The sequence below is a fragment of the Sinohyriopsis cumingii genome, chromosome 8 (assembly GCF_028554795.1).
Source record: "Sinohyriopsis cumingii isolate HCF-2022 chromosome 8, ASM2855479v2, whole genome shotgun sequence".
In the NCBI taxonomy this organism is placed as follows: domain Eukaryota; kingdom Metazoa; phylum Mollusca; class Bivalvia; order Unionida; family Unionidae; genus Sinohyriopsis; species Sinohyriopsis cumingii.
Genome location: NC_142968.1, coordinates 24224416 through 24236427, shown reverse-complemented (window position 1 = coordinate 24236427; position 12012 = coordinate 24224416). Strand labels below are relative to the sequence as shown.

The window sequence follows — 12012 nt, the reverse complement described above, 5'->3', positions numbered from 1 at the left end:
CGTGATCAAAGAATTTGGCAGGCTTGGAAATGGATCTTAATGAAGATAACGCAGATATAAAACCATCTCTCAAGCCACGGTTTTCTCACCTTACTATATGAAGTCGAATCTCTCAGAACAAATATTTCTTCGACGGGTGAGAATACCCAACTCTTTCATTAATTGCTTTTCTTTTATTTGAGAAAATGCATAAACCCCAAAGTAAAAACAAAAAAGAAACAAAAGACAAATTAAATGTGTGTAAGTTTAATGGGAGCTGAAAATATATAACAAAGAAAACATATCGTCCTAATTAATCTGACGGGAGTATTTACTGTGAAGTATAAAATTTCCTTGCGTGTATCGTAGACCGATACTATGACATTACTGTCGTGTGTCTAGTGATTAGCCTTCAGAACAAAAATACTCACTGTACCTTATTTTTCATATGGATTCGCAAAAACATAGCGAATAATACAGCAATGTTCCACCTTGAGACAGCAACCCAAATATTGCTTTCTTTTAACATTTTATCTTTTGTTATCAACTTGTATGGTTACCGCCATTCACAACAAGGTCAAGCCTACCGATCATACCTCGAACGTATGCCGAAAGCTGTCATTAGCTGCCGTTTGGACCACCTCGGCTTTTATTGAAACAAGAATTGACCGAGATGTTGCGAATATTTCTTATTTCATTCTCAACTCCTCGTTCAACCACTCTGTGGTGAATCCAATCGAAGAAATAGTCGAGATGGTCGAATTGGTTGCGGCTTCTTTCTTGCGAAGAAATTTCCGGCGAACAAACTGTATGACTTCTCTGTAAATTACAACGCCAACATATTTCTTATGTACACTTTTGTCATGCAGAATAGCCGAGGTGGTCCGAATGAAGTTAGCATATCTTAAATTCAGATTTACAAGGCCATAGCAGACGATACTTCTATATTTGTTATCAAAATATATTTGAATATCACAATCCTTTACAGAGATATATGTAATGGACATTGAAGTTTTCGCTTCTCTTGGTCTAATTTTCAATGGGAAAAAAAATAACTAAAAAAATCCATTACTGCTTCATCTTTCCTACTTAAATATAATGTGATTAACGTATTGTCGAAAGCTAGTGATCTAATTGTTTACTAATCATAGCATTCATTATCATGAAAATTCTATTTTCGATTTAATACTTATTTGAAACGTCAAAACTGATGTCGGTATTTAGATGACACAAATAGCATTCACACATAATAGATTATAAAATGTAAGCAAATTAACAATCTTATTTATTTTTGTCCTGTAATCTCTGTTAATTTAAATTCATGCAATTAAATTTATTGGGGATCAACCTTTCGCTGTTGTGTATGGAATGTTACATTTCTTTATTCATTATATTTTGTCCCAGTAGATGTGTTTGTACATAAAGATATTTGCTTTTGTTGGCCAGTGTTTACCTTTATTATGTTCTCATAGCTACAATATACATAAACATTTATTTAAGTACAGATGTAATAGTTGATGCAATGTAAGATGTATAAAGCTCAATCTGTATTGCCCCAATAGTTCTAAATTATGAATTATTTCAAGAAATTTCCTTATTATATCCCAGTTCTTTACTTTTTGTATAGGTAATGCAGGTCAACAAATTGAACCTGTGGATCGTACACCGTTCTGAAATAAAAAAAGAAATATTTAGATTAAACCTAATACTTATCGTGGGATACAAAGTCAGCTTTCAGTGGTAAATAAATAATGTTGACTTGCTTTAGAGTCAACTAACATACAGATATAAAGGCAGACAGACACAGACAGACAGACAGATAATAGATAGATATATTGTTTTTTGATTGATTGATTGATTGATTGATTGATTGAGCACTTAATCGATATATATAACAGAAGAGAAATGTAAATTGCATTGTTTCAAAATGTATCTGCTCTGAATCTACACTTCTACTGTCTTTCACAAAAATAGCTAGTTTCTCCAATCTATTTACAGCCACATCGGTATTTTAAAGCAACGTCAGTATTTTATGTAAACGTCAGTATTTTAAGGCAACGTCGGTATTTTAGGGTAACATAAGTATTTTGGACAAATTTCAATTTCTCTTCAGTAAACTCAAAGGTAATGACTTCACAAGCGTTTCCTGTTGAATAACAGTAAAATGTACTGGATATTTGAAAACTAAATAACAAGTTTTAATTGTACCAAACTCACCAGTGGCACAGGGGACTAAAACTGTATACATTATGCTGTAATGAAATTAGTATATAACATATTCGGAGCTCATTCTTTGCGCACTTTTGAAATGCATTACAATTATGTTCTCCTTTTACTTACATATATTCGTTTCCCCAAGAATTGTGTTGATTGACGTTTTTCCTCTTGTAGCGGGCATTGAATGTTATGTATCTGTGAATCAATAATACAATTATGTACATGATGATCAAACTATTTTAAGTTGTCAACATGAAAGGCTATTATAAAGTCTACGTTAACTAAAAACGTCGATTAAAAAATTTGATTTAAACTACAAGGTTTATTAAAAACTATGTAAATACAAAGGCTGTTGAAAACTCGATCTCAGCTACAAAGGCTATTGAAAACTCGATCTCAACTACAAAGGCTATTGAAAACTCGATCTCAACTATAAAGGCTATTGAAAACTCGATCTCAACTATAAAGGCTACTGGAAAGTGGGTGTAAAGTACAAATGGTCCTAAAAACTCAATGTCAACAAAAGGACATTATTCATTCTATGTAAACTACTAATGATATTAATTCTATTGTATAACCTACACTAAATATGATTAGTCTATTTACTAAAAATGTATATTAATTAATGTATGTATATTATAACGGATATTAATAATAGGATGTAACAAACTACAAAGTATATTATTAATGTTTTTTCAGCTTCAAAAGATATTAATAATTTTATGTCAATTATAAAGGATATTTTTTGCACCCTGTTAAGCTTTGATATAGTTACAGTGTATATAAGAATGGTGCTAGACAGACATCGTCCAAGATACTTGAAATGATAAGAATGAAAAATGCTAGGTAGACGAAAAGCTGAGAAAAAGGAGGAGGTGTAGGGTAAACATACATTCGGCACAGTCCATGCGTTGTCTCTAATACTACTGTGTAATCTTGGAAAGATGCTCTGGAAGCTGGACATGAGTTATAATCATCTATCACCGTCACGTTCAGGGCTGAAATAGAACTCACGGTGATCATAAACAGTAATACAAAATCAAATGAAATAATCTTTTGCAATAATCCCAACGGTATAGAGACCTACATGTTTAATGCAGTTACGGAATGCCTTTGATGTGAAATGTCGAAAATCGGCAAGGTATAATAATAACGTTATCCACAAAGTAGGTTTCATGCACCATGATATTAATGTATGAAAACTATCAAATTGCATGAAAATTGTTGGCTGGGACATCGCCGTCGCCCCGGGAACCATTGATCCTTAGTACGCCACTGTTACTACTGTATTAATCTTTTAGGAATCTATTAATCGTGAGTCATATAAATATTGTAATAAACGCTGTTCGATATTTTGTGTCTGAGTTAATAAAACGTCACTACATGATTCCTGTGAGAGATGATTTCTCACTGGCTGTCACAACGTTACATAAAAATGATTATAGGATTAAATGATCATGTTTGGGTATTTATCGATGTGTAAATTTTACATAATCACTCACAAAGTAAATAAAGTTCAAAGGACTTTATGTTAACTTTGCGAGTGATTAGGTAAAATTTACACATCGATAAATACCCAAACATGATCATTTAATCCTTATAATTTCAATTTCGTCCTTTCTTCGTCAAATCAACTTATTCCATCAACAATGCATTCCAATTTAAGTAGCGCGTACGTTCCTTTCATTCGCCGCTTCACATTGTCCCATAATACATAACCTGTACAGAATCAAAAGAACATATTGACAGTTACGTTAATTCAGAAACTTCATACTTCACATCTTATGCAATGGCTACCGATGGTTTCAACACATTTAGTTCATTTACAACATTCTTGTTCAATTTTAGTCAGTCCCATTTGCTACGTCAGATGACCATGACCTTACATAATAACAGCTGATACGGAATGAACAAGTGTGCTAGATTAAATTTCCAATCAAACCTCAAATCATAATGGATTTTATCAATGAACAACATGGAAATATGAACAAGATGATGATACCCCTTACTAACATAAAGGTAACAATTAAATAAATTGTATAAAGAAATAGCGTTATATATCATTCTCAACAGCGTTAAATTCCCCGTTAATACTTGTGAAGACTCGATCAGTGATCTAATGCCAAATGAAATTTAACAAATGTCACAGTTACGTTTATTCGGCAACTTTATACTTTACATCTTAGGAATGGCTACCAGTGGTGTCAGCACATTTCTTTTAAAATAAAAAAATAACATTCTTTTTTGATTATGGTAAATCCTATACAGGAATTACATTTTTATATCTTTTTCATCAGCGTTAATACTTAACAAGACCCTTTCAATTATCTAATCTGAAATTAAATGTGCAGTTGTTAAATGTAGAGTTGTTCGCAAAACCGGCCATATATTTTGTTTGATTGCATAGTTGAGTGCTGGAGTGCTGGAAGGAATTAATGACTACACATCCAACATAATTTGAATTAGCTAAACAATTACCTTTATGGATTATTATATACATTTTTCAACGGTGTTAAGTCACATTGGTGGAGATGGTAGTTTTACCATTTAAAAACTGTATTCACGCTTTGAATAATGATCTCATAAATATGTGTTTTTATTTTTGTGTAGGTGGTCATATTCACCAAACCACCAACATCCACATACGTTTCACGTTTTTGTAAATAAGCAAACAAAATTAAAATAAAAAGTGTATAAAAAAATTACCATTGAAAACGCCATAACCCGTTTTTGTGTTTCCTTTAGTAGCCTCTGAATATCAATTTATTTCAATAGCTTTTAAGTCATCAGATTATTTTTCGAATCTTGGTTGATATCCCTCAGTGGCCTCAAAATTGACTGGCACAGTTTCCACGCTATTATTGTTGTTGTTGCTTATGGCTAGGGTGAATGAAGTCATCAGGTGCTGTGTGAATTTATCAATCTCTGTTTTTCTGTTTCATTTTCAGCGTTTGTAACATCCATCCACATTATAGTCTAATCCATCTTCATCTGCTTCAATCGCTGCTATTATTTCTTTTAACTCCTTGTCATCCAATTGTTCAAAAAACTACGCAGAATATTGCAGCAAAAAATCACCGTAATCGGCCATTTTGCGCGACTTTGTAGCAGACGAACGCCAAATTGTAAGCTATGCATTTCATTCAAAGAATATTTGAAAAAGTATAAAAAGGGTATAATTTATGCTTTTTTTTTTTGCTGAAAAAAATGTAAATGATGAAACAATTGTTTCACAATGACGTGTCTGCTAAGTTTATTTATGTTGCAAACAGTAGAAAAAACCGAAAGTAGTCCCATAATTTATCGATGTACAAAATTCCAGATCAGTATCACGTGATCGTTTATAGCCAATCGTATTGCAGAAAATCCGTTTCATTTATAAAAGTTGGAATTATATTTCATTGATCTCTATTTTTATATAGAATGATCATTCTGCATATCGCCTGACCATGACATCACTGACTTTTACATGACGTCATAGCCATAAGTCTTAGAGTCATCAGTTAAAATGGCATTTGCATATTTCTAAAGCAAATTAAATTACATTTGTTCTTAAAATCATGTATAAAAAAGATTAAACTTATGGTGTGATAAATATACAGTTGCATGAACCAGCAAACGTATCATATTGACCTGATTTTCACATCGGCCCCTATGTTTAATGGTTTATAAAACTTCGAATTTCTCGTCAACAAATGACCATAACTGTATAGTATTAACGTACTTGTTTGATCTCGCCTAACTGATTAAAACAGCAAAACAGACTTTTAAAAATATGTCTTGCCAGTGTACATCTTGTCCTGCAAATTTCCAAATTAATATTTGTTTACAATTACAATTATTGTAGGGACACAATGTATACCAGAAGCTGTCACGTAACAAAATAGGAAGGGACCTGGAGTTTGATGCGCTATCTTTTTGTTCTTCTTTTTACATACGTCATGGCGATAGTGGCTGATGAACCTGATGTGTACCAAAACATACACGTTTCTTTCATGTAAGGGTGACAATAGCGTAGTGTACAAACGGGGGGGGGGGGGACTGGGAGGTTGCCCCGGGAGCCAGAGGTCTTGGGGCGCCAAAACAGCTGAAAAATATTTAACTGCATAAAAATTGTTGGCTAGGCCATCACCGTCGCCCCGGAAACCATTTAACCTCTGTACGCCACAGTTCCAACGGCCTCCCCCGATATTACACCCTCCCTTCGTTAATTAATGCGAGAAAACAAATTTGAATTCATGGCATCACGTGGACGAGTATTTGATGCTATTGTTGATGCTTGTGTATTCTGCTTTTTCCGGTGAAACAAATTTCCCTATATAGTTAAAACTAGTTTTTCACTGTTTATGTCAAAAATAATTACTTAATATAAGAAATACAAACATGTACAACATATACTACATGTATACATTTTCCCTTAAAAGAAAACGAGGTCGGCCGACTTTCCTTTCAATTAAAATTTTAATATATTTTATTTATATCACATTCACATAGAAATACAAATAATTCCATTTACAGCGGAGTTAGAATTGACAACAGGAAACTGTGTATTGACGGAGAGAGTGAACTCTTCACATACTTGCCCAGTTCGTCCGCTACAAAATGTAGTTATGTACCTGTTGCTCTTCACAATCCCATTGCAAATTTATAACGTGTTTTTTTACTTCTTTGGGGTGTCTATTTTCATTTATACTGATTAAATATTTATTAGCCACACTTATGATTTTAACATGAAAGATGTGTTAAGTGATGAAAGTAGAACACTACAAGCACAACATGGTTAGCTTTTTGAACAATGCCATTCAGCAAACGAGTGGGAAATATAGACGAACCAACAAAGATAATTTAAATGTTTTAATATATCTACAGTTAATCTAAGTCTTTAGACTTTAATTAACATTGCTATTCACCAGACGATTGCTTTTATGCTACAATTCTCTCTTTACCCTTTCCGTTGGCCGGTTGCATGTAAATTGTTCCAACATTCATTGTCGTCGCTTGACCTTGGCGAAAATCCGTTAAGCTCGTTATGAGCTTGCGACAATGGCAGAGAGAGAGAGAGAGAGAGAGAGAGAGTGATCATATGATCATTTTTCTCACCCATGCAACAGAGAAATCTAGGTGGCGCTCTACAGTTTCGCGTTTTGCATAGGGGTTAGAATTGTAAAGAAAATAATTTCCCCGGCTTTTCTCACTGGTTATACTGGCTATTTCAAAAAGACCTTGTATATCTTAGGTATAATTCAAAGAACCTTCAATTCCCTTTATTTTGGTGTATGATTGATGGGTGTAATATGGGTTATAGAGTATACAGCTTGGCCTTACTCTAGATGTGTACGTTTCAAAAAAGTGCTAGCTCCACATGGTCGTTTTCACTTCCTGAACTTCAGATGTAAATTGTATAAAAAAAAGAGCCGATAACTTTTTTTTTACATTTTATGTATTTAGTAATTCATTCATTGCACTTTCAGAAGCTAGTATTGTCTAGTCTGGCAAAATTCATTTTCTTTTATTTTAGTAGCTGCTATGTTAAGTGTACTTTAGACTAGTTCATGCTGCTTTTTCAGCACAAGGGAGCAGTCATTTTAGTTAGCAATGTGCTTAGATCATTTACGATTTCCAAAACTACAATATCCAAAGAAATATCATCCACATAACATTAATGTAGAATAGAGGTATGCCAACATTCTCTCCATTGTGCATGTTTTAAATGTAAACAACTTCACCTTACATTGGTCACTCTCTCAAAAGTACATAATAACTGGTGAGCGCCCCCCCCCCCAGCTGTTTTGCTAACATTATTGTTTTCGATCAGAACTACTTTTTAAAAAAAGAAACCCTTGTCGTCATCTGCTGTGCCCGACGTAGTTGTTCTAAAATCAAACAACAACAACAACAAATATATAACTAGAACATGATAAATTAGTGTCAATCCATCTTTGGGAACACACCATACAAAAACATTTTGAGAGAGACAAAGACACACACGCATATGATGTCGAACGTTTTGGTATTATGCTAGTTTGTTCCACACAGCATGGTCAGTTTTATCCTATATGCAGGCCTAGCTCAGTACATTTTCAGGTCAGCGTCATTAAATGTAGTTCAAGCTACCTACCTAGTTTTAAATACTTCATACGAAACAACTTATATACTGTTAGCTTAAGCTACATTTAATGATGCTGACCTGAAAATTGACTGTGCCACATATAGGATAAAATTCTCGATGCTGTGTGAAATGAACCATGACAGAAAACACTTATCCATGCACATAGACTATAGACATATACACTTCATAGCCTCCCAACTCTCTTAACTAGGGAAAACTTAGTAACAGCCAGAAATGTGTTACGTCAAGCATGCTTTATTCTAATTTTATTAGGCATCTCCACTGTGCGTCATTTGAATATAAAATATACCTACAATATTTCATGACAAATAATGCAATTACCAGCCAGAAGGAACCATTTATCAGTCAACACATTAATCCATAAGCAAATTTCACGGTTAGACTTGCTATATTTCCAAGATAGAAAAATAAATTTTCAAATAATCCGTGAACTTGAACGTTTAGAACATGGTTATCCGCTAATGTTCGTATTTGGACGGTCTTTTATACACGGGAGGAATATTGCAATCAATATTAAGGCTATACCAGTATGTCACAAACAGTTTCACCTCCTACAAAGAAAAGGAGAGCTATATACGATAGTGATACAGATCACTAATTACACATGAATAATCAAATGCAACATGTTACTCTTCGGTACAGCTTGTACTAAGTATAACTTCAGTAGAGCTGAGTATCCAGTATCGTTTCATTATTTACAATATAACTTTTCAGAATTGGAACTGATGAAAATGAAACAGTTTCTTGTAATAAATATTAATTATTTATTGTCAATTTCATATAACATCCATATATTAAATGTGAAATACATCATGACTATGCGACGTTTTATGCTGTTATTTTCCTTTGTTTACGCGTATAAACTGTGTACTTCGGATGCAAATGTCACATCACAGACGTCATTAATATATTTGAATTAATGAGCCGCATGTAAACATTTGCACGTGAACAATATTACACTATTGAAGAGTTATTTTTACTTTAAAGGAAAATATTGGGTGACAAGTATAATCGACTTTGGGGACTGGACCGAGACAAGGAAATCACAGTCGCGGGTTACATTATAATATAACCCCCGCGACTGCGATTTTCTTGTCTCGGTCCAAACCCCAACGTAGATTGTATATATCATATTGTCCATGCCTATGTTTTTCTATTGTCGATTAGTTTGCTGAGAGACCAAGCAACACAGCGAGAAAGAGACAAAGCGAAAGTTGCGTTCGGATATTTTAATATTTAAAATAGAGCCAAGATAGGTTATATATATATATATATATATATATATATATATATATATATATATATATATATATATATATATATATATATATATATATATATATATATATATAATAAACCCTGCTATTTAAATATAAAATGTCTTTATGTGTGTTTTTTCGTTTTTTTAGAAGATTACAATGGCACATATTTAAATGGAAGAGCAGTAACTATAACATTCTTTAATACATAACTCCTAAGAGTTATGTACCAGTTACTTTCCATATTAAACGCGAGACTCCAGGTGAAAGAGCGCTGCAAGGCACACGCCTATACAGATCACTGATAGTTTACTATGAAATATTTGGTTGGAGTCTCTGCTTCGGTCAATAAGGTTATTTGAGAAATCTTACCAGTAGCTTGCCGTGGATTGATGGTTCTTCCCGGGGTTTTCCCGGGTTCTTCCTCCACCGAATATACTGATCACCGTGTGCAGAAAAATGGTGCTATGCACATAACAATCAATCAACCAATCACACTGCACATAGTTGAGTTTCCAGAGAGTACAATGAAGCATATTTTACACCTTTTACTACTACAAAGTCTGTCTATGGAATCACCAGGTGTAAGTTTATAAAATGTCTTTTTTGAAATTAGTGATGAATGATTTTATAGTTTTGTTCTTAGAAGTCTAAAAAAGTACTAGTGAAAACAGTTCCGTCCCTAGCGCTATTTCGTTAAGCCTGTGAAATACATATTTCGTTAAACCTACGTCCTTCGACATTTGAAATTCGCAAAATCCGAAATCTGTGATTGTTTGTTTATAACATACCCAAGCAATGAAACAGCAAAGACATTACATGAATAAGCATGCAGTGGGTTACTACATTTAAACATAAAGTCTCATTTACTAAATATAACAATACCAGGTCTTAAGGAACTGGGAACAATTCTCCAAATGATATCAAAGGTGTTTGATCTCCTGACTCGCTTTGCCCGCAGGTCAAATATTTAAAAGTTTAAATAGACATCAGTTTGTTAAAATTCGAGGATATAATACGCATAAACGTGTTTTACGACACGAGTCAATCATTTCATAGCGTAGGTTGAAAACTTGACGGTATGTACATTCAAAATATCAATGTGTCATAATTTATAAAGTGGAATTGTCAACATTTACATTGGCCATACACATTTCCTTGAATGTACACACGAAGGATCTTAATTGTAACCATTTCACACATCAATTCGTACTTTAATAATTCAATAGCTTTTCTATACCTTTTGGGCAGTGTCTAATACTCTCGGTTATGAAAGTTCTCACATACTTAAAATACATATCGCTTGAATCTTGAAGAAGAACGCGTGGCGTATTGTTTATCAATAATAACTTCTTGATGTCATATTATGTTAGAAGCCTGACAGATCTTCCTTTGAAGTGATGGCAGTTGAGTTAAAATGGTTGAGTGTGTTTCTATTGTAAAAATAATAAGGAACTAGTCAATCTTCCTTCGGTAATTAATGCCAAATCGTGTAGAACGTTCATCACAGATGATATTAAATATCCACCTACAGGATGATAAATAACCCAAAAGTTACTCTGCATTACGGAGATTCGATGAGACAGATGAACAAACCGCCCTTCTACTCTCCGCACAATGCACATTACAGTGTGAAAACACAAATGTAACAAGCAACAAATGTCCCTCCACAGACGTAGCAAACCAAGATGTCACGGGCAAAATATGTTCAAAGATAATGAATTAAAAGTTAAACATTACACGCAAGACGGACTATAACAGTTAATACGAAATTCGGAGTACAGGTCGGGCGATATCATGACCCACTTTTGCAAATAGGGATAAAGAAACTAAATGTTGGATCTGTTAGACACCGACTGTGGTAAATTTATACCTTTTGCATTATCATAATATTTCAGAAACATAGTGTCTTCAGCTATATTAGAGGAAACGAGGTTATATATATATATATATATATATATATATATATATATATATATATATATATATATATATATATATATATATGAAATATGGTGACATGACCCATTAAAACCTCAAGTGGGCTATTTGCAGTTTAGATCCCGGATGTGTCAAAATAGCATTGTCTTTTTGTAAATTCTAAACCTGCAGACTGCTGTTAAACCATTCTAAACGACCATAAACTGATTGGGGGAGTCCAGAGCATGTTAAAATAAAATGTATATGTCAGAAATCTGCGTGTGACCTCGACCTGATAATATTATTCGATATGGATGAAATCAATAAGATAATATTAATCGATGGGGAATAAACTAACAGGAACATAATAATCGATATGGATTAAATCGACAACTTAATATTAATCGATATGGATTAAATCGACAACTTAATATTAATCGATAGGGATTAAACAGCTTTAAATGCATTATGTTCGAACCTGCAAATGTTACCAATGCAATTTTACAA

At 33.4% G+C, this 12012-nt stretch overlaps 1 protein-coding gene across 1 annotated transcript in view; it reads right to left on the bottom strand.

Annotated features, from left to right (window-relative positions):
- Positions 1 to 230: 230 nt before the first annotated feature.
- The window catches only part of LOC149793149 (uncharacterized), a 70221-nt gene continuing 58439 nt past the window's right edge, over positions 231 to 12012 (bottom strand). Inside the window, exons 3-5 of the mRNA XM_089967070.1 lie at positions 3089 to 3194; positions 2320 to 2391; positions 231 to 1649 (exon numbers count right to left, since the gene is read on the bottom strand). Of these exons, the coding sequence (XP_089823196.1) occupies positions 1592 to 1649; positions 2320 to 2391; positions 3089 to 3194 (236 nt within the window). The 3' untranslated portion in view covers positions 231 to 1591. The remainder of the gene's footprint in view (positions 1650 to 2319; positions 2392 to 3088; positions 3195 to 12012) is intronic.